General features: G+C 45.0%; 2 protein-coding genes across 8 annotated transcripts in view; one reads left to right on the top strand and one right to left on the bottom strand.

The window, feature by feature from the left end:
• Window positions 1-7,940: 7,940 nt before the first annotated feature.
• On the top strand, window positions 7,941-21,586 carry LOC121585442 (lanosterol 14-alpha demethylase). The gene is made up of 10 exons (XM_041901787.2): window positions 7,941-8,886; window positions 9,049-9,147; window positions 9,343-9,519; window positions 9,705-9,831; window positions 17,102-17,276; window positions 17,580-17,699; window positions 19,451-19,646; window positions 20,027-20,122; window positions 20,415-20,583; window positions 20,870-21,586. The coding sequence occupies exons 1-10, from the start codon at window positions 8,683-8,685 to the stop codon at window positions 21,046-21,048; spliced, it is 1,542 nt and encodes a 513-aa protein (XP_041757721.2). The 5' UTR covers window positions 7,941-8,682; the 3' UTR covers window positions 21,049-21,586.
• A 1,305-nt stretch (window positions 21,587-22,891) lies between these two features.
• akap9 (A kinase (PRKA) anchor protein 9) overlaps window positions 22,892-27,542 on the bottom strand; it is a 129,286-nt gene continuing 124,635 nt past the window's right edge. For all 7 annotated transcript variants that reach the window (XM_045226037.1, XM_045226039.1, XM_045226042.1 and 4 more), the window contains 5 exons: window positions 27,219-27,425; window positions 26,810-27,042; window positions 24,483-24,577; window positions 23,889-24,152; window positions 22,892-23,680 (listed from right to left, as the gene is read on the bottom strand). In XM_045226037.1, coding sequence (XP_045081972.1) covers window positions 23,637-23,680; window positions 23,889-24,152; window positions 24,483-24,577; window positions 26,810-27,042; window positions 27,219-27,425 — 843 coding nt within the window. In that variant the 3' untranslated portion in view covers window positions 22,892-23,636. The remainder of the gene's footprint in view (window positions 23,681-23,888; window positions 24,153-24,482; window positions 24,578-26,809; window positions 27,043-27,218; window positions 27,426-27,542) is intronic.

The following is a 27,542-nucleotide window of genomic DNA, read 5'->3' as shown; positions in this document are numbered from 1 at the left end:
TTGTCTTTTGTCACAGAGCACATCTTACAAAAGAGACCTATTCCATAGTGACCAGGAGGCATCTATCATAGCTGACCAACTTATGAAGACTCTGGTCTTGGCAGTACACACTCTGCTCTCAGGTTCAGGCCATCAAGATATATGCCAAAGCCATAAGACTTTGAATACACTACGTAAAATGTGGCATATGAATAGAGGCATAGTTCATGACATTGTGATGTTGGAAAGTGAGAGGAGTATTTGTTTTTCATAAATGTACATTTACCAAGTGAAGACCATACCAAAATATTGATTATTGTTTGACCAAGAGAATAAATGCAATTGGATATGTATCAACATTGTATGAGAGTGGGTATTGATGGATTATGAAATAAATTATAATATACAGTATCTGGATTACAAGTTATACCCATGTAAACTACATAAACATAGCCTACATCTAGGCATATTGCTTTGTAATGTTCACTGGTATAACAATTTAGATTTTCCCCTTTTTGTATTAAATGTCAAGTTTCATGATTGTACAACTGGGGTGTATTCATTACGGAAACTGTTTACCATTTAAGAACCAAGCGGAAACAAATAGAGCAAACAAGAGTTTCTATTGGACAAATTCAGGTAGGGCCCTCCCGGTTTCGTTCCGTTTAAGAAATGTTTAGCAACAGAATCGGCGTAATCATTACGCCCCTGTTGACACACTGTTTAGTAGACCACAGTAGCCAATGAACTTTGTGACATCTAGACCTATTCTAGTCTGTATGTGGTTCAACCAATGTGATTCTCCTCTTGAGACATTCTGCCCCACTCAGCAGTAATCTAATGTAGCAGGTGTAAAATAAACGCCTGAAACGATTAGTTACCGGAGTGTAACTCCAGTTCTATGAGTGGAGCGGAGCCCCATAGGGGAGCTCTGCTCCTATTGGTTTACCCACTGCCCTAAGGCAGCATCAGCCTGAGACAAAATTATGCACACACCTGCAGCCAATAGGAGTACAGGTGTCCCTATAAGAGGGGATGCCTCCCCTCAATCAGCCTCCCGAGATATTTATCTTCAGCCAGACTAGAGAGGGTCGGCAGGGCCTTAGTCCTATGGGGCTCCGCTCCACTCATAGAACTGGAGTTACACTCCGGTAACTAATCGTTCTATATCGTGGAGCTCCGCCCCATAGGGGAGCTCTGCTCCTATTGGTTTAAGGCGGAGCGTAGCGCTCCCAAAATGTACCCTGCCGAGCCCAACACTTCCCCATCGAAATGAAAAGGTCAGGCCTAGCAATGGCTGCAAACCAAGTCCCGCAGTACTGTGACCACTGTAACCTTACAAGTGTCAACATATACTGCGTCATCGGTTAAAAACCCGCCCCACCTAGTCCAATGGCAACACCAATGACTAGTGGGCAGATCACCAGAATATAAGCCATACTAATCTGTACTAGCAGATAGATGGTACCTCATATCCTGTTACAATACTACCGACCACTAATGGAATGACACAACGTGTCACTCTACATTGTGTATACGGTAGGCCGCCTCACTCAATCAATGGAACTCCAGAGATTAGTGGGCAGATCCCAGAACATGATTCATACTAATCTGAACCAGCAGATAGATGACATCACATTCCGTCAAATAAACATGACCGGTCTAATAGCATCGTAACCAAGTTACTACTATTATCCCTCATCATGCCGCCCCACTCCAGTGAATCACTGGTGGGCAGATCAATACATGCCCTCTACTGTACTGAAACCTGTCAGTCAGGAGTCATGCCAAAAATATGTCCTTCTATCAGAAGCGGACCTGATAGAGACCTCGTCTCTACAGTCCTGCATTCCTCTCCATTTTGCTCAAAGTCTCCCTTCAGCCACGCTGAGTACAGACTGAGCCAAAGAGTTAGAAGACATATCCAAGAGATAGAAACAGATAAATGGAGACGGTGTTGACCATGACGCCGCTCTACATATATCCTCTACCCCTGTTCCTCTGAAAAGGGCAGTAGAAGCTGCTACTCCACGAGTGGAGTGAGCTCTGATACCCTGAGGCAATTGTCGCCCCGCTGCCTCGTAAGCTGTCTTAATGCCCTCACAAAGCCAATGAGACAGACGCTGTTTCGAAAGTGGTCTCCCTAGTGCAGCCGCACCGTGACACACAAACAGCTGAGGCGATGACCTAATCGCTGCTGTGCGCTCGACGTAACACGCTAAGGCGCATACCGGGCACAGTCGATGGAGCCTTTCCTCACTCCTCTCTCTATGAGGAGGAGGAGAAAAGTCCCACAGCTCCACGGTCTGTGATCTATATGAACTCCTAATAACCTTCGGCACAAATGCCGGGTTAGGACGTAACACCGCTCTGCTCAGATCGCCATTAATGGCTAGGCAGTCGGGTCTCGTCGAAAGAGCACACAAATCACTAACACGCTTAGCCGTAGTCAAAGCGAGCAACAGTGCTGTCTTAATAGACAGCATCTTGAGGGGTATTTGATTCAATGGCTCGAACGGCGACTTACATAGCGCTTTGAGTACCAAAGCCAAATCCCACTGAGGAAGCGTGGCTCTAGGTGTTGGCCTAAGCCGCCGCGTTCCTAAAAGGAAACGTTTCACTAGAGGGTGGCTAAAGACATTGTCTCTGCCAAACCCCTCATGACAAGCTGAAATCGCCGCTGCAAACACCTTAATGGTGGCGGGCGATCGCTGCTCATCAAACATGAGCTGTAGGAAAGAGAGAATACTCTCAACCTGACAGCTCATGGGGTCTACACCTTGTGTGACACACCATCGTGAAAACACGTTCCATCTACTGGCATACATCTTAGAAGTGGAACTGGCACGTGAACCCTGTATGGTCCTGATCACCGCATCAGATAACCCACGGCGCTCTAGCCTGTCCCTCTCAGCAGCCAGGCTTTCAGTGGTTGGCCGATTATGGGCAACTGCCCTATCGTGCCCCCCGCCTGAGACAGCGCGTCCCGTCGATGTGGAATTGGCCAAGGTGGCGCAATCAACATCTGACTCATCTCCGCAAACCAAGGAGCCCCTGGGCGATCGGGGGCTACCAGTATCACTGACAGCCCTCCTGACCTCACCCTGGCTAACAGTGGGAGAATGCAGGACAACGGAGGGAATGCATACAGAAGAACTCTCGGCCACGGGTAGTGCGCAAAAGCGTCTCTTCCCAGTGGCGGTTCTTCCTGTTCCCTCAGAGAGAACCATAGGGGACATTGCGCGTTCCCACGTGACGCGAATAGATCCACCTCGGCTCTCCCGAACTGTTCCCAAATCTGGAGAACAATGTCCGGATGCAGACACCACTCGTCGTCTCGAGGACCCCCTCTTGACATGAGGTCTGCTCCTACGTTCAAGTAGCCCGGAATGTGTGCTGCTCTCAATGAGCGAAGGTGCTCGTGAGCCCACAGCCACAATTCCTCTGCCGCCTTGTGGAGAGCAGGAGACCTGACTCCTCCCTGGCGATTTATGTGGGCTACTGTGGTCCGGTTGTCTGACCAGACCAGCACATCGCGACCCCGTAGGATAGACGCGAAGTGGGTCAGAACCAGTCGAACCGTTTCCAACTCCAAGAGGTTGATGTGGCGACTCGAAGGAGGCCACACACCTCCTATCGCTTGGGTCTGACATGTCCCTCTCCATCCCGTCAGAGACGCATCTGTGAACACTGGGATGTAGGAGGACACTTTGCCTATCGGGACTCCGTGCGTGAGAACGCGCGAGTTTCTCCAATAGTTCAGATCTGCACTGAGCGAGAGGGGAACCACCACCAACCGATGACGTTGACGCACTGGGTCTAGTCTTAGTTGGGCGAACCATCGCTGTATCCTGCGCATGTGCAGGAGTCCCAGCGGAACCACAGAGTGGGCTGACGACATGAGACCCAAGAGTGACATGATCGACAGCGCCGTCACCGTGTGATTCGGACGACACTTCCTCAGGGCTAGCAACAAGGCTACCCTGCGAGGGTCCGAAATTCGAGCCCTCATCATTACAGTGTCTAGCTGTATCCCCAGGTAGACAATCTGATGACTGGGCCAGGGGGCGCTCTTTTTCCAATTCACAGCGAACCCCAGACGTGTGAGATGAATCACTGTCTGTGTTGTGTGAGTGAACGCCAGCTCTGCTGACGGGGCGAGAACCAGTAGGTCGTCTAGGTAGGCTAATAGCCGTATTCCCTGACGACGCAACGGTTCCAATGCCGCCTCCACACACTTGGAAAATGTGCGAGGTGCCAGGGCGTACCCAAATGGCATCCTCGTGTATTCGTACGCCACCCCTTGAAAGGCGAATCGCAGAAACTTCCTGTGACGCGGCTGTACCGGCACATGAAAGTACGCGTCCTTTAGGTCTATGCTCGTACAAAAGTATCCCTTCTGGACACATTCCAGCAGAGGTTTTGTCGTTAGCATTCGAAAGGGCCGTTTGGTTACGCTCTCGTTGAGAATGAGTAAATCCAATATCGGCCTCATTCCCACCGTCTTTTTGGGCACCAGGAAGTAGGGCGAATATAGCCCCTTGTTCCTTTGCTCCTGGGGAACCACTGTGACCGCCTCCTTCGCCAAAAGTTCCGTAATCTCTGAAACCAGAGCGGCCACTTTTTCTGCCGTTTTCATCACCGTCTCCACCACTCCCCTGAACGGGGGTGGGGTCCGATGGAATTGGAGAGCATAACCCTTCTGCAACGTCTGTTCTAGCCAGCGTGAGAGGGTGCAGCTTCGCTGCCACTGCCAGCAATGCAGAGAAAGTGGCCGAGCGCGAAGCTGTGGTACATTCAGTAGGAAGGACCTGTATTCCTCTATGGCCCTTGCCGCCGCTGTTCCTTGACACTGAGGAGGTGGAACAGCCCAAGGCGGGCCTCCCATGAAAGGGAGAGGAAACATTGGTGCGTTCTGAACCCAAAGGGGGGTCAGAAACGTCGGTTAATCTCGTAACCGTCGAATTCCTGCCCTCCGTGAACGCAGCACGGGTCTGAATTGCACTGACCGAGGCCACAGCCTGCGACAGGGCACCATCCCCAGTAAGCGATTGCGTCATCGTAGATGCCTGCAATTCGCTATTAGAGCCACTCACTACAACACTCCTAGGAGTCTGTAATATGAGGTCTCTATGAGGTAACCCAAGGCGGCGCCTTGATACCTTCTTAGCCTTCACCTTCTGTGTGTGTTCAACTCTGCACCTCTGGTGGGTTGAATCACTCTCAGTGTGAGTATTAGCGCGTTCTGTGAGAAGTGGGGGCTCAGATACGTCAGTTATTCCCGTAACCTTCGAAATCCGGCCCTCCGTGAACGCAGCGTGGGTCTGAATCGCACTAACCGAGACCCTAGTCTGCGATAGTGCGCCATCCCCAAACCGTGGCTGTGTCCTCATGTCAACTGACTGAGGCTGTAGCCTGCTCTGAGAGGCACTCACTACAACACTCCTTGGAGTCTGTAATGTGAGGTCTCTTTGAGATATACCAAGACGGCGTCTCGGTATCTTTTCTCCTTTCACCTCCTGTGTGCGTTCAGCTCTGCACCTTCGGTGGGATGAACTACGCTCAGTGTGGTGAGTAATGGCGCGTTCAGAGAGAAGTGGGGGCGCCGATACACTGGGCACCGTCGTGACCGTGGTAATCGGGCCCTCTGTGAACGCAGCATGGGTCTGAATCGCACTAACAGAGACCTTGGTCTGTGATAGTGCGCCATCCCCAAATAGCGACTGCGTCATCATGTCAGAATCTGACAGAGACTGCTGTCTGCTCTGTGACGCACTTCTTATTGAAGTGTTATGTGTACCTACTCTAACTGCCTGTTCAGCAACGCACCCCTGGTGGGCTGAACGGCGTTTAGAGTGGTAGGTGAGAGAGGGTGAGATTTGAACGCTCTCGGACGTATTATGGAAAAGGGGCTCTTTTTTGACAAAGTCAGGTGGAGCCAACTCTTTATTACATACATCAACAACAGCATAAGCATCATCACCCATCCCTTCAACCGAAGGGTGGGGGGGAACAGTGGTCGCGTTCGAGGATGACGTGACCTCCATCCGCTCCCCCGCGTCCCGTCATGTGCGCCTCCTCTTGTGGCCTCCCTTGGGGGCCCAGGTCGGAGTCTTCACCACCTCCCTTGCCGGCTGCAACGGGGCCACCGTGGCTGCTGGGGGGGCTGAGCCCGCTCTCCTGCCTCCTGTGGCCGCCGACTGGCGCCGGATACGCCGCCTCGCCGTAGACCCTTGTCTACTCTGGGGGGCGGAAGTCGATGGTCCTTGTGACGGCGCAGGGCCTAACCTCCTTGCCAATGGCAAGTGTCTGGCCAATGGCAAGTGTCTGGCCAACTGCTTCTTCTCCTCGTCCAGTCTTGAAAACCTCTCCGTCGCCTCCTTGACGGCGACTCCGAAAAGTCCGTCGTCAGAGAGGGGGGCGTTCAAGAGGGACGTCCTGTCTGCTTCCTTCATGGTCGTCAAAGACAACCAGAGGTGTCGCTCCGCGACCACCGAGGTGGACATGGACCTCCCGGAGCAGACGGCCGATGCCTGTGTTAGGTGTAGGATGGCGCCAGAAATCCTGGACGCCTCCTCCACCTCCTCTGGCTCCAGCTCTGTCTTACCCGTGGTTAAACGGGACAGAGCGGCTGCCAAGAGGGCAATATTGTTAGCTGCTGCTACAGCTTGGGCTCCCAAATTAAAGGACTTCTCTAACAGCTGCACTGTGAGGCGGTCCTTTTGAGATGGCAACATGGCTTTTTTGGAAGAGGGCCAAGGACTCGAACCCGGTACGAGATACGCTGCCATGGCGCTCTCTAACCTGGGGATTCCTTTGTTTTGGCCCTGGAACCTTCCCTCCACTCTAGTGAATGGGAGGTACGTTTTAGCCGGCGAACGCGCGGCTAAAGGTGCCTCCCATGAGCCCTCGACGTATTTGGCCAATGAAGGCATGGCAGGAGCCAATGGCTCTGCCGCTCTTCTTGGCCTGGAGTACGGGCCGCCCCCCATTAAATCAACCTCCGCGGCGGAGGGAATAGGGGGCAGCGGTATCTCCAACCGTCTGGCAACTCTCTCTATGAGACCCGGAAAATCCGCTCTCAGAGATGCTGCAGCGAAGGACAGGGCTTCTGATTTCTCAGAGCCCGTGTCGTCATCGCCATAGGAACTACCAGCCCTCTCTCTATCCAAAGGATAGGGGGGCTTGAAGGTATGAGGGACGGGGTCTGACTGTTCCATTGGAAGGTCAGCCTCATCCTCAAAGTCCCTATCGTCCCCTGAGTCTGCGCCGTCAGATGACGCCTCTGAAGCAGAGGCTAAAATCGACAGCACGTCCTCTAGGGGGATATCCTCCCTAAAAAACGCCCAACGCTGCTTCCTCTCCTTTACAGAAAGGAGGGCGCAGGAGGCGCAATTAGGGGGACTGCAGACGCCCTCTTTGGCATGCAGGGACCCTAAACACACGAAACATAAGTCGTGGGAGTCACCGGCCGCCATGGAGGAGCATCTGCATTGAGCTCTGAAAAGAGCTTTTGGGGGTGGAAAATCTCCTGGTGTGCTCATTCTAGGACAACGTCGATGAACTGGAAAATCGACGGCGTATCTTCGTCCTGAGTCTTTTCTTCGGGTCTTCTTGGCTTCTTCAGTCTAGTCCAGTCGCTGAAGATAAAGGGAGGCTGATTGAGGGGAGGCATCCCCTCTTATAGGGACACCTGTACTCCTATTGGCTGCAGGTGTGTGCATAATTTTGTCTCAGGCTGATGCTGCCTTAGGGCAGTGGGTAAACCAATAGGAGCAGAGCTCCCCTATGGGGCGGAGCTCCACGATATAGAACTAGATCCCCTACATATTGGCCGTGTTCGAGAGCATCAAAACCGTGATGTATCATGTGTAAATTGTGACTGACTGACTGATCTGCAAACAATAATGAGTAGTTATTTATGATGCAAGCAGTGGCGTGCATTCATACTTTTCCTTCAATTCACAAGAGGCTAAATGTATCTCACCAGAGTAAGCACCCCTCCACTGGTTTGAAGACCGATGTCTTTGGGAAGGCAAACAGGCAACATTGCTCAATCACTTTAAACAGACTTCACTAAACAATTTAAATATGTAATTCATTGCCTCTGAACTAATCAAACTGAGGTTATACCATAAATCAGATAGTGATCGCTACTGGACGCAAGCTGATTTGTAGATCAGTCAGTCAGCAATCGCCTGCAGTCGTTTTGATGCTCTCGATCACCGCAACTGTCTTGAGAAGTAAATAAAAAGATGTCGGGGGAGGGTGTCTTCTGCACCATTCAACCAATCCAGTAAATGTGGAGGAGGAGTTAAGATGTGTCGATTGGTTTGTACTCGGGCATGACATCATATAGCCAGACATCAGTCCAGGTAGTGACAGCCAACCAGAGTGCAGGAAGGCAGCCGCGGAGCTGATGGACACACAGCGAATAGCCAATGAAATGCCTTTATTTGTCAGGCGGGGGCAGGACTAGCTTCATATCGACAGGTGGAGATGCTGTGAAACAGTACTAGCTGTCACTTCTTATCATTTAGCGTTATAAGGGAATAAACTATGCTATTGGAATAAAGAGGGATTTGACTGTGCATTACACATTTATACAAATAGCCTCGAGCCTTCTGGAAAACCGAATTAGATGGTGTAGAAGTGACATCACAACCGGATTACGGTCTGACGCTGTGTTTTACAATATTTTACATGGAATTGAAAGAAACAACAGAAGACGTGACAATGGCTATGCATTTATATAAAGTTAGTAGTATGCTACTAGAAAATACAGTCGGGAAAATGAGTGACAACGTGACATCGGTGGTCCTTGCAGTGTCTGTGATCACCCTAACTTTGGGATATATTTCTAAACTGGTGCTCAAACAGTCACAATCTTCTTCAGACGAAGACAAGGTATGTACATGAAAAATAAATCAGTTGAGATATATATATATATATATATATATATATATATATATATATTCACGCCTCATCATAGTCTATTGCATATTGTGCAACATCAATTGACTTGTGTATTGTATTCCTGAAACTAAATTAATGTTTTTATTTTCTCAGAAATACCCACCATGCATACCTTCTAGCATTCCATTTCTGGGTCATGCCATAGCATTTGGGAAAAGTCCCATTGAATTTCTGGAGAATGCATATGAGAAGGTAAGAATACAGTACTGCTGCAAAGTATACTTCATATATTTTAGTGCTCAAAGTGCTACTTATTTTTGTTTACAAAATGTTACAATAACTTATTTCATATCATACAGCTTTTGAACCTTACTGGTGTATAGTGCCATTTGAAAGTGCCAGTTATAGTAGGTGCTAAAATAAGGTTTATTTTATTTATATTCACAGTATGGGCCTGTTGTCAGCTTTACCATGGTGGGAAAAACCTTTACCTACCTTCTGGGTAGTGAGGCAGCCACACTGATGTTCAACAGCAAGAACGAAGATCTCAATGCAGAGGATGTCTATTCTCGATTGACCACGCCAGTTTTTGGCAAAGGGGTTGCCTACGATGTACCTAACCATGTAAGCTAATAAATACTTACTCAGATACTCCCATTCACACTCACAAATGTAGAGAGAATGTCCCCACACATAAAGAAGTCTTGCCAGAAGTTTGTTTGTCCATTGTTTCATCACATAAACCTATCATAAACTAAGTATTGACTTAGCTAATTAAGTCTAATTTTGCCACTCATTTTCTTTTGTAGATTTTCCTGGAACAGAAGAAGATGTTTAAGACAGGACTGAACATCACGCATTTCAAACAGCACGTTGAAATCATCGAGGAGGAAACTAAGGAGTACTTTTCACGATGGGGAGACAGTGGGGAAGAAAGTAAGATGACAGAGCCATTACAACCGGTCTGATAGTTTCTACAGTATTCCATGTGGAAATAAATCCAAATGCCCAGTTCCAAATCTACCCCTAGTCCCTACTTTAGCCACTTAATGTAGACCTAAAAGGATTGAAAAGACGTAAGCAGAATTACACATTTTCCACTTGGCCTATCAGATTGCAAAGTTGAATTATGAATACAGTATACTTATTCAATCCTTTCAGACCTATAAGAGCTCATGAGGTAGGGACTTGGTGAAGTACAGTGTCAACTGTTCAGAAAATGACCCATTTAGCACAATTTCCCATCAACAAGTTCTCTAGTAATACCTCATAACTAAATCAAATCAAAGTTTATTGGTCGCAAACCCAGACTTGCAGATGTTATCGCAGGTGCAGCGAAATGCAGTGTAGTAATACCTAGCAATACAAAACAATACACACGTAATCAATGTGTTGTAAACTACTGTAATACAGTTTGAACCTTGCCATCCATTTTAAGATATAGTTAATTTTTTTCTGTAAAGGTAGGGTAGCGATATGACATTACCAAAAGTAGTGTTTTAACAGAGCGACTTCTGACATGAACAAGGAGAGTAAGAAGCAAGAGGCTAATCTAGTCAAAATGTGTTGTCACGTACTGTAGCATTACGTTGCTCAAGAGTGCAGTGATCTCCCATGCACATGCAGATGCTTAATGGATTGCTAATGACTGCAGCCTTTTGCTTCACACTCTTGATAGAATCTGTTTGCGAGTCGTTGCTGTTTATGAACACATATCACTTGTTACACGTCATAACATTTGAGCCGTAGCGCACAGTCAAAGTTACAGTGCCTTGCAAAAGTATTCATCCCCCTTGGCGATTTTCCTATTTTGTTGCAATACAAACTGTAATTTAAATGGATTTTTATTTGGATTTCATGTAATGGACATACACAAATTGGTGAAGTGAAATGAAAAAAATTACTTGTTTCAAAAAAATTATACAAAATAAATAACGGAAAAGTGGTGCGTGCATATGTATTCACCCCCTTTGCTATGAAGCTCCTAAATAAGATCTGGTGCAACCAATTACCATCAGAAGTCACATAATTAGTTAAATAAAGTCCACCTGTGTGCAATCTAAGTGTCACATGATCTGTCACATGATCTCAGTATATACAGTGGGGGAAAAAAGTATTTAGTCAGCCACCAATTGTGCAAGTTCTCCCACTTTAAAAGATGAGAGAGGCCTGTAATTTTCATCATAGGTACACGTCAACTATGACAGACAAAATGAGAAAAAAAACAACAGAAAATCACATTGTAGGATTTTTAATGAATTTATTTGCAAATTATGGTGGAAAATAAGTATTTGGTCAATAACAAAAGTTTCTCAATACTTTGTTATATACCCTTTGTTGGCAATGACACAGGTCAAACGTTTTCTGCAAGTCTTCACAAGGTTTTCACACACTGTTGCTGGTATTTTGGCCCATTCCTCCATGCAGATCTCCTCTAGAGCAGTGATGTTTTGGGGCTGTCGCTGGGCAACACAGACTTTCAACTCCCTCCAAAGATTTTCTATGGGGTTGAGATCTGGAGACTGGCTAGGCCACTCCAGGACCTTGAAATGCTTCTTACGAAGCCACTCCTTCGTTGCCCGGGCGGTGTGTTTGGGATCATTGTCATGCTGAAAGACCCAGCCACGTTTCATCTTCAATGCCCTTGCTGATGGAAGGAGGTTTTCACTCAAAATCTCACGATACATGGCCCCATTCATTCTTTCCTTTACACGGATCAGTCGTCCTGGTCCCATTGCAGAAAAACAGCCCCAAAGCATGATGTTTCCACCCCCATGCTTCACAGTAGGTATGGTGTTCTTTGGATGCAACTCAGCATTCTTTGTCCTCCAAACACGACGAGTTGAGTTTTTACCAAAAGGTTATATTTTGGTTTCATCTGACCATATGACATTCTCCCAATCCTCTTCTGGATCATCCAAATGCACTCTAGCAAACTTCAGACGGGCCTGGACATGTACTGGCTTAAGCAGGGGGACACGTCTGGCACTGCAGGATTTGAGTCCCTGGCGGCGTAGTGTGTTACTGATGGTAGGCTTTGTTACTTTGGTCCCAGCTCTCTGCAGGTCATTCACTAGGTCCCCCCGTGTGGTTCTGGGATTTTTGCTCACCGTTCTTGTGATCATTTTGACCCCACGGGGTGAGATCTTGCGTGGAGTCCCAGATCAAGGGAGATTATCAGTGGTCTTGTATGTCTTCCATTTCCTAATAATTGCTCCCACAGTTGATTTCTTCAAACCAAGCTGCTTACGTATTGCAGATTCAGTCTTCCCAGCCTGGTGCAGGTCTACAATTTTGTTTCTGGTGTCCTTTGACAGCTCTTTGGTCTTGGCCATAGTGGAGTTTGGAGTGACTGTTTGAGGTTGTGGACAGGTGTCTTTTATACTGATAACAAGTTCAAACAGGTGCCATTAATACAGGTAACGAGTGGAGGACAGAGGAGCCTCTTAAAGAAGAAGTTACAGGTCTGTGAGAGCCAGAAATCTTGCTTGTTTGTAGGTGACCAAATACTTATTTTCCACCATAATTAGCAAATAAATTCATTAAAAATCCTACAATGTGATTTTCTGGATTTCTTTTTCTCAATTTGTCTGTCATAGTTGACGTGTACCTATGATGAAAATTACAGGCCTCTCTCATCTTTTTAAGTGGGAGAACTTGCACAATTGGTGGCTGACTAAATATTTTTTCCCCCCACTGTATACACCTGTTCTGAAAGGCCCCAGAGTCTGCAACACCACTAAGCAAGGGGCACCACCAAGCAAGCAGCACCATGAAGACCAAGGAGCTCTCCAAACAGGTCAGGGACATAGTTGTGGATAAGTACAGATCAGGGTTGGGTTATAAAAAAATATCAGAAACTTTGAACATCCCACAGAGCACCATTAAATCCAATATAAAAAAATGGAAAGAATAAGAGAGGGCCACCCACCAAAACTCACCGACCAGGCAAGGAGGGCATTAATCAGAGGCAACAAAGAGACCAAAGATAACCCTGAAGGAGCTGCAAAGCTCCACAGCGGAGATTGGAGTATCTGTCCATAGGACCACTTTAAGCCGTACACTCCACAGAGCTGGACTTTACGGAAGAGTGGCCAGAAAAAAGCTATTGCTGAAAGAAAAAAATAAGTAAACACGTTTGGTGTTCGCCAAAAGGCATGTGGGAGACTCCCCAAACATATGGAAGAAGGTACTCTGGTCAGATGAGACAAAAATTGAGCTTTTTGGCCATCAAGGAAAACGCTATGTCTGGCGCAAACTAGGGGTGGGCGATATGAGCTAAAATTCATATCACGATATTTTCCACTGTCCAGACGATATCGATATGATATCACGATATATGACGTAAAAAAATATGAATCACATTTTAATATCCCTTCTTGGTTAAATTATATTAGTTAAGGAAAAATATGTATTTGAACCTTATATAACCAGAAAGAGTGAGGCATTGGACCGTATGGACCTGAAAAGTTTTTATTTGTATTGTGCAAACATGCATTCCGTAAACATGAGGTAGGTAGGCCTATATATATATATATATATATAAATTAGATATTAAGTAAAATTAAATAAAAAATAACAGGAGATAAAGAAAATAAGGTAATTACAAATTCAAATACGTGTGTTTGTTTTGGCTACGGTCCGTAGATATGTAAAAAAACTAACCGTTTGAAACTAAACCTTTCAAGCCTCAACCATCAATTATCAACAATATCAACAAATCTTCACTAGAACTTTCTTCACAAGTTCCGTGCCAGGAATACCAGCATGTTGACTGTTTCTGGCTTTAGTGCTGCCCTGTGACATGTCACCACATTGCCCCCAGTGCTGAATGCCCTCTCAGAGGGGGGCACTTGTGGCAGGGATGCATAAGTATTTCTTTGCCAGACAACTCACACGTGGAAAATTAGATCCGTGAAATCGCCACCACTCCAAAGGATCAGACTCGCTGTCTGCTGCCGTTGCCAGAATGTAGCTATTCAGCTCTTGCTCAATGATCTGCCTCTCTGAACATGAGGCAGGTGCACTGCTGGTCTGCTTAAAGAAGCTCCCAAGGCTCTTCTTGGGCTTCTTGCCTGATTGATGAGCAGTGGAAGCTTCTTTCTCCCTGTCAGTGTGATCCTCTGCAAGAGACGATTTTCCCAGGGCTGTGTTCTCCACCAGGAGGGCTTCGGTCTCTGAGGCAGCTCTCACCTTAAAAAATGAAAATAATTAAACTTTATTTGTATAGCACCTTTCATACATAAAATGCAGCCCAAAGTGCTTTACATTTGAAGCAATAAAACAAGAACAAATGAATAAATACCTTAATGTCCTCCAGTTTCTCAGCGGACATGTACCTGGTCTTGAACCTTGGATCTAGAAAGGTAGCCATGGAGAGCAGCTCATCTGTTGCAGGGTCAGTGTACTTGTTATTCAAGTAATCAAGAACCTTGATCTTGATCTCTTTGGTCAGTTCTGTATCGTCCTTGCTCAGATTTAGAACCTCTGCATTTAACAGATTGATGACAGGCTTCAAATAGGACACGCTCACATACGCTTCTCCTGACAGGGCATCTGTAAAGTCCTGGAGTGGCTTCAGTGCTGCTGTGACTGATTCCAAGACCTGGATGTCTTGCCAGGTAGGTACAAGGTGCCGTGTCTTTTGTCCCCTGCCAGGACCTGTGTAATGGCCTTTTCCTGCTCCAGGACTCTTTCCATCATTTTCAGACGAGATCCCCACCTTGTCGGAGATTCTGTGATGAGCTTGTGCAGGGGCAGGCTTAGTTCATTCTGTGCTGTCATCAGGGCCTTCTGCTTTTTCCAGCTGTATGAGAACGTGCTAACCACCTTTTTGCAAACCCCTGTGGCCCGGGAAATCGCACACCCTGTGGCCCGGGAGCGTTTTGGACACTCCTCTCTGGAAATTGGGAATAAGAAATCAAAATAATAGGGTGAAAAATAATCGAATCACAATACAATAATAATTAATAATAATGCATTTTTATATAGAAATCACAATACAATATAACTTTTAATCTTTGTTTGAGGATTTACGGCATTTACATTCAACTGTTACACATTTTACAAATCTGATGTGCTTAGATTTAGCCTACGGTACATGGCTGATGTGAGCTGTATTTTTTCTTAATAATAAGCATCATACAGGGTAGGCCTAGGCTACAGTCCTGAAACTTACCAATAGCATTGTGCAGCCTGTGTCCGAAACATCCAAGGTTTGCCCACTTGTTCAGCTGCAATGCCTTGATCATGTTCGATCCGCTGTCGGTCGTCATACAAACTTGACGCGACTCTTTTAATCCCCAGGACGACAGTATGTCCCTCAGCCCACCTGCAATTATTTCCCGGTGTGGTCGTCTGGGAAATAAGACGTCTGTAGGCACTTACTTTTCAGTTTCCAGTCACCGTCTATGTAATGGATTGTGAGGCTTATATAAGGTTCTGTGGTACGACTTGACCATAGATCGGCAGTAGTGGAGAAGAATGGAATGTTATTTATCTCACTGTAAACTCTGTCCCAGCATTCTGTGTAAAGCTGTGGCAGGCATTTTTGGCTAAAATATTTGCGGCTCGGGATCTCATATCTTGGGTCCAGAGTTTGAATCAACTTTCTGAACCCCTCTTTCTCCACAGTTTGAATCGGGTACCATGTCCTTCGCTATGTGATTTGTAATCGCAGCTGTGATGTCTATCCATTTTTTGCTCGTCTTCTCATAGCAAGTACCGGCAGCAAATGATGATATAATTGATTGTTGAGTGCGAGTCTGGCTTGTCTTCGGGCGAGCTCCTGGGCTTACTGTCTCACGCATTCTGGTGCATTGTTCATACTCACGGACATGTATGTTTTTTAAGTGATTGACACAACTTGCATAGGGTAGTGTTTTGGTCGGGGTCGGAGATTTTAAAGCCAAACCAGTTCCAAACAACAGAGGTGCCCCCTTTCTTCTTAACCAATTTATCCTCCTGCTCTTGAGCAACATCAATTTCTGTGTTTTCGCTCATCCTGGATTGTAAAGTTTTCCCCCAATAGTTAACCTGCCTCCTAACTGCAGCTGCCTGCACACTTCTTTGTTGCTAGCACTACATGCGTGCAACAAGTGCATGCGACGTGCGCTCATAAAAATAGGTCAACATATTAACATACATTCTTTTATTCGTAAGAACCAAGAAAGGTTGGATAAAAAATAATAAAAAAAAGATGTAGCTACTTAGTACTATCACTCAGTTGAAATTTGGAACAAAAAAATATTGATGCAAAATTCGAATTTATGAATTCTGAATAAATCGCGGTATCCATGATATTGCTAAATCCATATCATGGCGCGGCACAATACCGGTTTTTACTATCAAACCGGTATATCGCCCACTCCTAGCGCAAACCCAACACCTCTCATCACCCCGAGAACACCATCCCCACAGTGAAGCATGGTGGTGGCAGCATCATGCTGTGGGGATGTTTTTCATCGGCAGGGACTGGGAAACTGGTCAGAATAGAAGAAATGATGGATGGCGCTAAATACAGGGAAATACTTGAGGGAAACCTGTTTGTCTTCCAGAGATTTGAAACTGGGACGGAGGTTCACCTTCCAGCAGGACAATGACCCTAAGCATACTGCTAAAGCAACACTCAAGTGGTTTAAGGGGAAACATTTAAATGTCTTGGAATGGCCTAGTCAAAGCCCAGACCTCAATCCAATTGAGAATCTGTGGTATGACTTAAAGATTGCTGTACACCAGTGGAACCCATCCAACTTGAAGGAGCTGGAGCAGTTTTGCCTTGAAGAATGGGCAAAAATCCCAGTGGCTAGATGTGCCAAGCTTATAGAGACATACCCCAAGAGACTTGCAGCTGTAATTGCTGCAAAAAGTGGCTCTACAAATTATTGACTTTGGGAGGTTGAATAGTTGCGCACGCTCAAGTTTTCTGTTTTCTTGTCTTATTTCTTGTTAGTTTCATAATAAAAAAATATTTTGCATCTTCAAAGTGGTAGGCATGTTGTGTAAATCAAATGATACAAACCCCCAAAAAATCAATTTTAATTCCAGGTTGTAAGGCAACAAAATAGCAATTCAACAAGTCACTGTATCCAGTCAGCAATTCTGACCTCTGTTCTCTTTCTCTCACTCATTCACTCTTTCCATCTCTATCTCCACCTCTCTCGCACTCCTTCCTCTCTCCCCATCTCGCTACTTCCCCCTCTCTCAGACCTGTTTGAGGCCCTGTCGGAGCTTATCATCCTGACGGCCAGTGCCTGTCTGCATGGGAAGGAGATCCGCAGCATGTTGGACGAGAAGGTGGCCCAGCTCTACGCAGACCTGGACGGGGGCTTCAGCCATGCTGCCTGGCTGCTGCCTGGCTGGCTGCCGCTGCCCAGTTTCAGGTAAGAGAAAGACTTCATTCATACTTTTCTGTCCTCAACCAAGGGTCAATTCAAACTGTTCCACCTTCAGGTTAGGTTTTTTGTGTGAAAGACCAAATTAGACTTAGTTACCAGAACGGTTTCTGGAAATGATTATTCATGAAACTTCATTCATACTGTCTCATTGTTCTATCCTCAAGTTAGGGTTCTGGGTGATAGACTGAGTTGGACTTAATTATACTGTATTCATTCTGTAATAGCAATATGAGAATGTCTTACTTCGATAAGGCAGGAAAAAACACAGGTTTTGTAATTTTTGTACAGACGAAGGGACAGAGCACACAGGGAGATCAAGAACATCTTCTACAAGGTCACCCAGAAACGCAGAAGCTCTGGAGAGAAAGTGGACGACATGCTGCAGACCCTCATAGATGCCACCTACAAGTAAGATATAAGTGGGACAGATGCCAGTATTAATACATACAGTGAGGAAAAAAAGTATTTGATCCCCTGCTGATTTTGTACGTTTGCCCACTGACAAAGACATGATCAGTCTATCATTTTAATGGTAGGTTTATTTGAACAGTGAGAGACAGAATAACAACAAAAAAAATCCAGAAAAATGCATGTCAAAAATGTTATAAATTGATTTGCATTTCAAAGAGGGAAATAAGTATTTGACCCCTCTGCAAAACATGACTTAGTACTTGGTGGCAAAACCACCAAGGTCACAGAGGTCAGACGTTTCTTGTAGTTGGCCACTAGGTTTGCACACATCTGAGGAGGGATTTTGTCCCACTCCTCTTTGCAGATCTTCTCCAAGTCATTAAGGTTTCGAGGCTGACGTTTGGCAACTCGAACCTTCAGCTCCCTCCACAGATTTTCTATGGGATTAAGGTCTAGAGACTGGCTAGGCCACTCCAGAACCTTAATGTGCTTATTCTTGAGCCACTCCTTTGTTGCCTTGGCCGTGTGTTTTGGGTCATTGTCATGCTGGAATACCCATCCACGACCCATTTTCAATGCCCTAGCTGAGGGAAGGAGGTTCTCACCCAAGATTTGATGGTACATGGCCCCGTGCATCGTCCCTTTGATGCGGTGAAGTTGTCCTGTCCCCTTAGCAGAAAAACACCACCAAAGCATAATGTTTCCACCTCCATGTTTGACGGTGGGGATGGTGTTCTTGGGGTCATAGGCAGCATTCCTCCTCCTCCAAACACGGCGAGTTGAGTTGATGCCAAAGATCTCGATTTTGGTCTCATCTGACCACAACACTTTCACCCAGTTCTCCTCTGAATCATTCAGATGTTCATTGGCAAACTTCAGACGGGCCTGTATATGTGCTTTCTTGAGCAGGGGGACCTTGCGGGCGCTGCAGGATTTCAGTCCTTCACGGTGTAGTGTGTTACCAATTGTTTTCTTGGTGACTATGGTCCCAGCTGCCTTGAGATCATTGACAAGATCCTCCCGTGTAGTTCTGGGCTGATTCCTCACCGTTCTCATGATAATTGCAACTCCACGAGGTGAAATCTTGCATGGAGCCCCAGGCCGAGGGAGATTGACAGTTCTTTTGTGTTTCTTCTATTTGCGAATAATCGCACCAACTGTTGTCACCTTCTCACCAAGCTGCTTAGAGATGGTCTTGTAGTCCATTCCAGCCTTGTGTAGGTCTACTATCTTGTTCCTGACATCCTTGGATAGCTCTTTGGTCTTGGCCATGGTGGAGAGTTTGGAATCTGATTGATTGATTGCTTCTGTGGACAGGTGTTTTTTATACAGGTAACAAACTGAGATTAGGAGCACTCCCTTTAACAGTGTGCTCCTAATCTCAGTTTGTTACCTGTATAAAAAGACACCTGGGAGCCAGAAATCTTTCTGATTGAGAGGGGGTCAAATACTTATTTCCCTCATTAAAATGCAAATCAATTTATAAATTGTTTTGTTGTTATTCTGACTCTCACTATTCAAATAAACCTACCATTAAAATTATAGACTGATCATTTCTTTGTCAGTGGGCAAATGTACAAAATCAGGAGGGGATCAAATACTTTTTTCCCTCACTGTATGGGATAAGTATCTATACCTCCCCACAGAACTGAAGTGAATGGGTGTTTGGTTTAAAGGTGTTCTACAACTGTTTAACCATTTTAGACTGATTCCCCATTTTAGTCGTAACTATTTCTGCCCTTTTTAAGGGATGGGCGGCCCCTGAATGATGATGAGATAGCGGGCATGCTGATTGGTCTACTCCTGGCTGGACAGCACACATCCTCCACCACTAGTTCCTGGTTGGGCTTCTTCCTGGGCAAAGATAAGGCCCTACAGAACCGCTGCTACGCTGAACAGAAAACTGCATGTGGTGAAGACCTGCCCCCACTCAACTTTGACCAGGTTATAATCCATAACTGGCATATTGCCAACTGCACATAAATGGCCATAGACTACACTAGAACTTTGTTGTTGAAAATATGAATTATGTTTTTATACTGGCTTACAAATGTGTTAAGACTATATTCACATAATTATATTACATAATTGGTACATTCATTTGTATGAATTATTTTGTTGAAACTTATTTAGATCAGTTTATTTTTTGACCATATTCCATTTAAACTGGGTAGTTGGATATTGTATGTAAGCAACTTCAGCTTAGAACCGTTTTTCTAGACTGCTAAACCATAAGTTCAGCTATTCATTTCGACAGTTTTGATAATTTAAATATTTGACATGGTCATTACTTACCTAGTCCTGTTCTCTTGTTCATTCATCAGCTGAAGGACCTGACTTTGTTGGACCGCTGTTTGAAAGAGACCCTCCGACTCCGTCCACCCATCATGACCATGATGAGAATGGCACGCTCTCCTCAGGTATGATCAATGTCATTATTTGTTGGGCAGTTACGAATGCCCATGAAGTTATTCCTACTACCTTCATAGAGATTTTACAATTCCATTAGAATATCAGTAAAAAAAAAGTGTCAATTGTTTTTGGGGACACTGAATTTGAGAGAGAAATGGCCATAATTTAAATTGTCCATATAAAAGTTTTTTTTTTTTTTTACATTGAAATGGAATGGAGCCCCAACCCAGCTAAATGCATGTGTATAATAGGTGAGTGACCATTGAACAACCCTGACCCTTTGCTTCCATCCACCCCCAGACTGCAGCAGGCTACACCATCCCAGCCGGCCACCAGGTGTGTGTGTCCCCGACGGTCAACCACCGTCTGCAGGACACCTGGACAGAGAGGATGGAGTTTAGGCCTGACCGCTTCCTCAATGATAACCCTGCCGCAGTTGAGAAATTTGCTTATGTGCCCTTTGGAGCCGGTAAGAATATTTTGTTGTTATTTCATCCCTATTAACAGCATGTTATAAGTTAGGTGATCTGCCATCTTTAAGAGAAAACATGAGTGTCAAAGCATATACACAATGGTAGGGGAAACATCTGTCATACAGTGTGTTCTCATATGTAAATAAGTATTTTGTCAGTAGGTAGGGCTCTTGCTCAATATATGAAAATATGAACTTTACTACCATACCAAGCTGTCTCACGCCACAAAGTTTCACCTGATTTTACCCTCATTACAAAACACTGATGTTCTCTGTCTTCTAGGTCGACACCGCTGCATTGGGGAGAACTTTGCCTATGTTCAGATCAAGACCATCTGGTCTACCATGCTGCGCCTTTACGAATTTGACCTGGTCGATGGCTACTTCCCCACAATCAACTACACAACCATGATCCACACCCCACACAACCCAGTCATCAGATACAAGAGGAGGCAACACTAAAAGACACAGAGCAAAACACAGCAGAAAAGAGGTTACACCCAGGAGAAGAGCAAGGCTTTGTCCAAAATGGCTTCCTATTCTATAGTGTACTAATTTTGTCCAGAGCGTCATAGGGCTGCGGCCAAAAGTAGTGCACTATATAGGAAATAGGGAGCCATTTCAGAGTTCCCTCAACAAACAACCTTACTTACCTTAAATGGTTTGATTTAGAGAAAATTGTTGTACTTGGTGGAAATCAAACAACTTTACTTTGTGTTGCCCTCACCTTATGTTTACGAGTTGTTAGAATGTACACTGAATCAGTTTGTTTCTTCACTAACGGCTTCTCTTTTGTAGTCTAATCCCAGATTAGATCTGTTTGTGCAGTTATGCCAATGACCATAGGATTTGGCTACAGTATACAGCACAAACAGATCTGGGACCAGGCTTAATCTTTTGGCCATTCTATTTCAACTGTCACGGTAATACATATACAGTGAGCTCCAAAAGTATTGGGACAGTGACACATTTTTTGTTGTTTTGGCTCTGTACTCCAGCACTTTGGATTTGAAATGATACAATGACTATGATATTTATGCCTCTGTGACTTTGAGGTTAAAGTGCAGACTGTCAGCTCTAATTTGAGGGTATTTTCATTCATATCGGGTGAACCGTTTAGAAATTAGAGAACTTTTTGTACATAGTCCCCCAATTGTAGGGGACCAAAAATATTGGTACAAATTCACTTATGTGTTTTAAAGTAGTCAGAATTGTAGTATTTGGTCCCATATTTCTAGCACGCAAAGATTACATCATGCTTGTGACTACAAACTTGTTGAATGCATTTGCTAATTGTTTTGGTTGTATTTCAGATTATTTTGTGCCCAATAGAAATGCATGGTAAATAATGTAGTGTGTCATTTTGGAGTCACTTTTATTGTAAATAAGAATATAATGTTTCTAAACACTTCTACATTAATGTGGATGCTACCATGATTACAGATGATCCTGAATGAATCATGAATAATGAGTGAGAAAGTTAGAGGCATAAATATCAGTCATTGTATCATTTCAAAGTACAGAGCCAAAAGTACAGAGCCAAAACAACAACAAATGTGTCACTGTCCCAATACTTTTGGTGCTCAGTGTAGGCTTTCAAGCTTCCACTGTCTGAAATGTGATAGTCTTCTGTGTGTATGAGTGACACTATTACAGTAAGGATGGATATTACTGGAGTAAAAAGCACTGCCTTTTACAGAGCAGTGAGAAATAGTAAAACCACTGATCCTTCAAAGAGATCAGTGATCAAACTGACGAGCACTGACTTTGTATGTACTACTGCCCATTCATATAATTGTACAAAGATAAGAGGACCTGAGCTGGGTCAAACAAAGAAAAGGGACTTGAAACAGGGAGGGACAACCTGCACTTGCTCAACAAGACACATTTCTGTTTTCTGCTGTGTGCCCTAATAAACACGACTAAGTGTATTGAGTGGGAATGTTAGAAGGTCAGGGTAATATGGGTCAGTATGACCAATGTAGTGCCGTGACAATGGAAAATTATTAGTCAATTTTGTTTTGATTGATTTGACTATTTGAAGCCTAGTTTTGTGAACATTGGCCCTTTATATATAAAAAATAATGTCAGAGATGATCCCATGTGAATTCCAGGAGGCAAAATCTCATGTCCAATTTGTCTTTACACCATAATTGCATTGACTGTACATTTACCCCATAACAGATTCACATTTTAGTTAAAGTTTTATTTTGTTATACAACTGTTAGAACGAATTAAATGTGTACCTGTAAAATCAAATTGTTGTGTCATGAAGCTGAATTAAAAAAAACGTTGCGACCACATCTTCCAAGTGTTAAAATTCATATTTATTTCAGTTTTTGACAAAATACCCAGAAAATTCAAAGCTCCTACCTTTACAAAAATATGTCTTCTACAAATTGTCCTCTGTAGTCTGTCCAAGATATCATTCTAATAAAACACAGTGTGGTGTATATAGATCCTGTAGCAGCCTCTTCAACAGTAAAGTCAAACATTCTCCATGGCAGAGTTCTCCCAACTCCCATCCTGGAGAGCTACTGGGTGTGTAGGCTTTTGTTCCAGCCCAGCACTAACAACAATTTCCAATAATCAACCAATCATGGTCTTCCGTTTAAGAAACCACGGTTACTTTAAATCAGGCGTGTTAGTGCTGGGCTGGAGCAAAGACCTGCACGCCCACCCGGTTCCTATCCAGGACTGGAGTTCTCCGGAGAAGCCTGCTCTACGTATTCTTCCACCCACACAAAGTAACATACACAGTATAAATTAAATTATTCCAGGTTTTTCTTTTAAATTAGCATTCCACAAATATACATTTAACATGATTGTGTTCATCCACAACAAAGAGGCAGACCAAAGTTTACAAACATAGAAGCTGTTTCAAGTGCTGGCGACAAAAAGCCCGATTATAAGATGTCTACACACAAAAAACGTTTGTTGGTCCCCACGTAATATACTGTACACAGCAGAATGATACAAAATACCGAAGCTCAGCACAAGAAAAGGCAACTGAGTTTCTTCAAGCCAGTTCCAATGTAAATTATAGACTTCTATCTTTTTATTCCAAAGTTTAATTGAGCATATGAAGAAGAACCTAGGAAGGGCAAAATGAAGTGGTTTAGATCCCAAGACTGAACTCTTGACAAGAACATTGCAAGCATCATCTGCACATATTTTGTTTAGTGATTGAATGAGAGGGCAATTTCTGCTTATAGCATTACAGTATTTAACTCTAGATTGTGTGAGGTAGTATGGTTGGAAGTGTGTGTGTGTGTGTGTGTGTGTGTGTGTGTGTGTCTTACCTGACTGCACGCTCCCCAGTCTCCTCTGCAGGGCCTCCAGTCTGGAGATGTAGTCGGTGAGCGCTCGGTCAGGGTCGTAGTTCTGGAGGTGGGAGCAGGTCAGAGTGCCAGGGTCCCCAGCCATGTGGAACCTGTGTTGTGCAGAGGAGAGGGCGGACCTGGGGGAGTCTCGTCCAGTTCGTCCCCTGATGGCACCTCTCCTCTCCCCGTACACCTCCACACTCCCCGGTTGCAGGTAGGGTGAGTCTGTCCTCACCTCATTACCTGAAGAGGAAGAGAAACCGTTGTCAGTACTCTGTGGGGGTTTTCTCTCACAAAACAGGATCAATGAGTCAGCCAATGAAAAGGTCATTATTAATTTTCTGGTTTGTATTGAACCTGGCATTTTAGAATATTCAGGTTATTTATTTAGGTTAGCTAGCATTGTGGACCACCTGATCAATCAGCACTTCATTGACTACAAGTGTGTAAGCCTAGGTTAGCCTAGCTTGGTTCTTTACCATTTAACTAAATAATCAGTTCATTCATTCCATGTGATTTTCCCAGTACATTTTCCTTGTGTTGGTATTGTGTGAGGGAATGTGATTTTCATACCTGGTGACAGTCCCAGGCCGTTTCTGTTCACGTTGACAGATGTTATGGAGCTCATCCCCGTAGCTTTATGCCATCGCTTGACCAGGAAACGCATTCTGGAAGAACAGAACAGGCTGATTCAAAAAGATGTGCTAGAGCACATGCCAAACTTGTTCCACGGAAGGCAGAGTGTGCAGGTTTTCGCTCCTCCCTTGATTGATTAACTAAGGTCACTGATTAGTAAGAAACTCCCGTCCCTGATTGTCTAGGTCTAAATTGAAAGGAAGACACTAGGCCCTCCAAGGAATGAGTTTGACACCCCTAGGCTAGAGGACCATTAGAGTACAGAGGACCATTAGCCTACAGTACTATCTACCAGAACAATCCATCTGTGTTTATCAAAATAACTACTGATATTGTATGAACTCATAATAACAGTCGTTCACAATCCAGCACCTGTTTTTGAAATAATAACTAATCAGCTACAGTGAGGGAAAAAAGTATTTGATCCCCTGCTGATTTTGTACGTTTGCCCACTGACAAAGAAATGATCAGTCTATACTTTTAATGGTAGGTTTATATGAACAGTAAGAGACAGAATAACAACAAAATAATCCAGAAAAACGCATGTCAAAAATGTTATAAATTGATTTGCATTTTAATGAGGGAAATAAGTATTTGACCCCCTCTCAATCAGAAAGATTTCTGGCTCCCAGGTGTCTTTTATACAGGTAAAGAGCTGAGATTAGGAGCACACTCTTAAAGGGAGTGCTCCTAATCTCAGTTTGTTACCTGTATAAAAAGACACCTGTCCACAGAAGCAATCAATCAATCAGATTCCAAACTCTCCACCATGGCCAAGACCAAAGAGCTCTCCAATGATGTCAGGGACAAGATTGTAGACCTACACAAGGCTGGAATGGGCTACCAGACCATCGCCAAGCAGCTTGGTGAGAAGGTGACAACAGTTGGTGCGATTATTCGCAAATGGAAGAAACACAAAATAACTGTCAATTTCCCTCGGCCTGGGGCTCCATGCAAGATCTCACCTCGTGGAGTTGTAATGATCATGAGAACGGTGAGGAATCAGCCCAGAACTACACGGGAGGATCTTGTCAATGATCTCAAGGCAGCTGGGACAATAGTCACCAAGAAAACAATTGGTAACACACTACGCCGTGAAGGACTGAAATCCTGCAGCGCCCGCAAGGTCCCCCTGCTCAAGAAAGCACATATACAGGCCCGTCTGAAGTTTGCCAATGAACATCTGAATGATTCAGAGGAGAACTGGGTGAAAGTGTTGTGGTCAGATGAGACCAAAATCGAGCTCTTTGGCATCAACTCAACTCGCCGTGTTTGGAGGAGGAGGAATGCTGCCTATGACCCCAAGAACACCATCCCCACCATCAAAAATGGAGGTGGAAACATTATGCTTTGGGGGTGTTTTTCTGCTAAGGGGACAGGACAATTTCACTGCATCAACGGGACGATGTACGGGGCCATGTACCCTCAAATCTTGGGTGAGAAACCTCCTTCCCTCAGCCAGGGCATTGAAAATGGGTCGTGGATGGGTATTCCAGCATGACAATGACCCAAAACACACGGCCAAGGCAACAAAGGAGTGGCTCAAGAAGAAGCACATTAAGGTCGTGGAGTGGCCTAGCCAGTCTCCAGACCTTAATCCCATAGAAAATCTGTGGAGGGAGCTGAAGGTTCGAGTTGCCAAACGTCAAGCTCGAAACCTTAATGACTTGGAGAAGATCTGCAAAGAGGAGTGGGACAAAATCCCTCCTGAGATGTGTGCAAACCTGGTGGCCAACTACAAGAAACATCTGACCTCTGTGATTGATAACAAGGGTTTTGCCACCAAGTACTAAGTCATGTTTTGCAGAGGGGTCAAATACTTATTTCCCTCATTAAAATGCAAATCAATTTATAACATTTTTGACATGCGTTTTTCTGGATTTTTTTGTTGTTATTCTGTCTCTCACTGTTCAAATAAACCTACCATTAAAATTATAGACTGATCATGTCTTTGTCAATGGGCAAACGTAGAAAATCAGCAGGGGATCAAATACTTTTTTCCTTTACTGTATAAGCTTGATTAAGGCTTTTAATAAGTATAATTTTGCTATAAGCTCATCATAAATGCCTTTAAACTGCAGAGCATTATAATTTAGCAGCTATAGCCTCACAACAACAACAGTCTACGCTGCTCTGTTTATCCGGAGAGGGCGATATGCTAATAATAAAACCCTTAAACTGTGGAGTATGTTTGCATGATCATAAGCAATCAGCTATACTAACAGGTGCAACACCATCCTACCACTCCAGTTCCCATTGTTTACCTGGAGAGGGCGATGGAGACGCGGACGGCCGAGCGGAAGCGCGTCAGCCCCCGGCGGCTCTGCGTCAGGGACTCCAGGCTGCATTGGGAGGGCCGGCTGCCCATGCGGGCGATGATCGACAGCGTGGCTTCCTCGCACTCCTGGAAGCCGCCGAGCAGCAGCAGCAGGTACTTCTTCTGGTAGATGAGGGCCTTGCGGAAACTCTCGGCGCGTAAGTACTTGCCATACATATTCTAGAGAAGGGGAATAGGAGAGAGAAAGGAGGGTTGAAAAAGTGTGTGAGATAGTTAAGTGGGTTATATAGATGTGCAACAATGTATTTACTATTCAACTCTGACAAAGAGTGGAAAAGTGGTAGATTTGAAAGAGGTGAGTGTCATGGAGAGAAGCAGGGCAGCTTTGAGCTCACCTTCAGTGTGGTGTTGTCTGCCTCCGGTCCGGTCATGTCTCTGAGGGACTCTGTCCGGATCTCTCCCTTGAGTTGGGTCACCTCTGCCTGGGCTAGACGCAGGCCCTTCTCCAGCCGGCTCCTCTCCCTGGTCCAGGCTTCACGCTCTGACGAGAACAGAACGCTGGCCGCCTCCTGCTGCTTGTCCACGCCACCTCTCCTCCTGGACTGGAGGGAGGGATAGGAGGTAGAGAGGGGTCGTGTTAGGTTGGTGCAAATTAAAGCAATGTCTCCACAAGCTACTTCTCCACCATTTCTAGGTGCCTCTGCAATCAAATCAAATCT

This window comes from Coregonus clupeaformis, chromosome 17 (assembly GCF_020615455.1).
Source record: "Coregonus clupeaformis isolate EN_2021a chromosome 17, ASM2061545v1, whole genome shotgun sequence".
Lineage (NCBI taxonomy): Eukaryota > Metazoa > Chordata > Actinopteri > Salmoniformes > Salmonidae > Coregonus > Coregonus clupeaformis.
The sequence above is the reverse complement of the archived record's forward strand: the minus strand, read 5'-3'. Positions and strand labels throughout refer to the sequence as shown.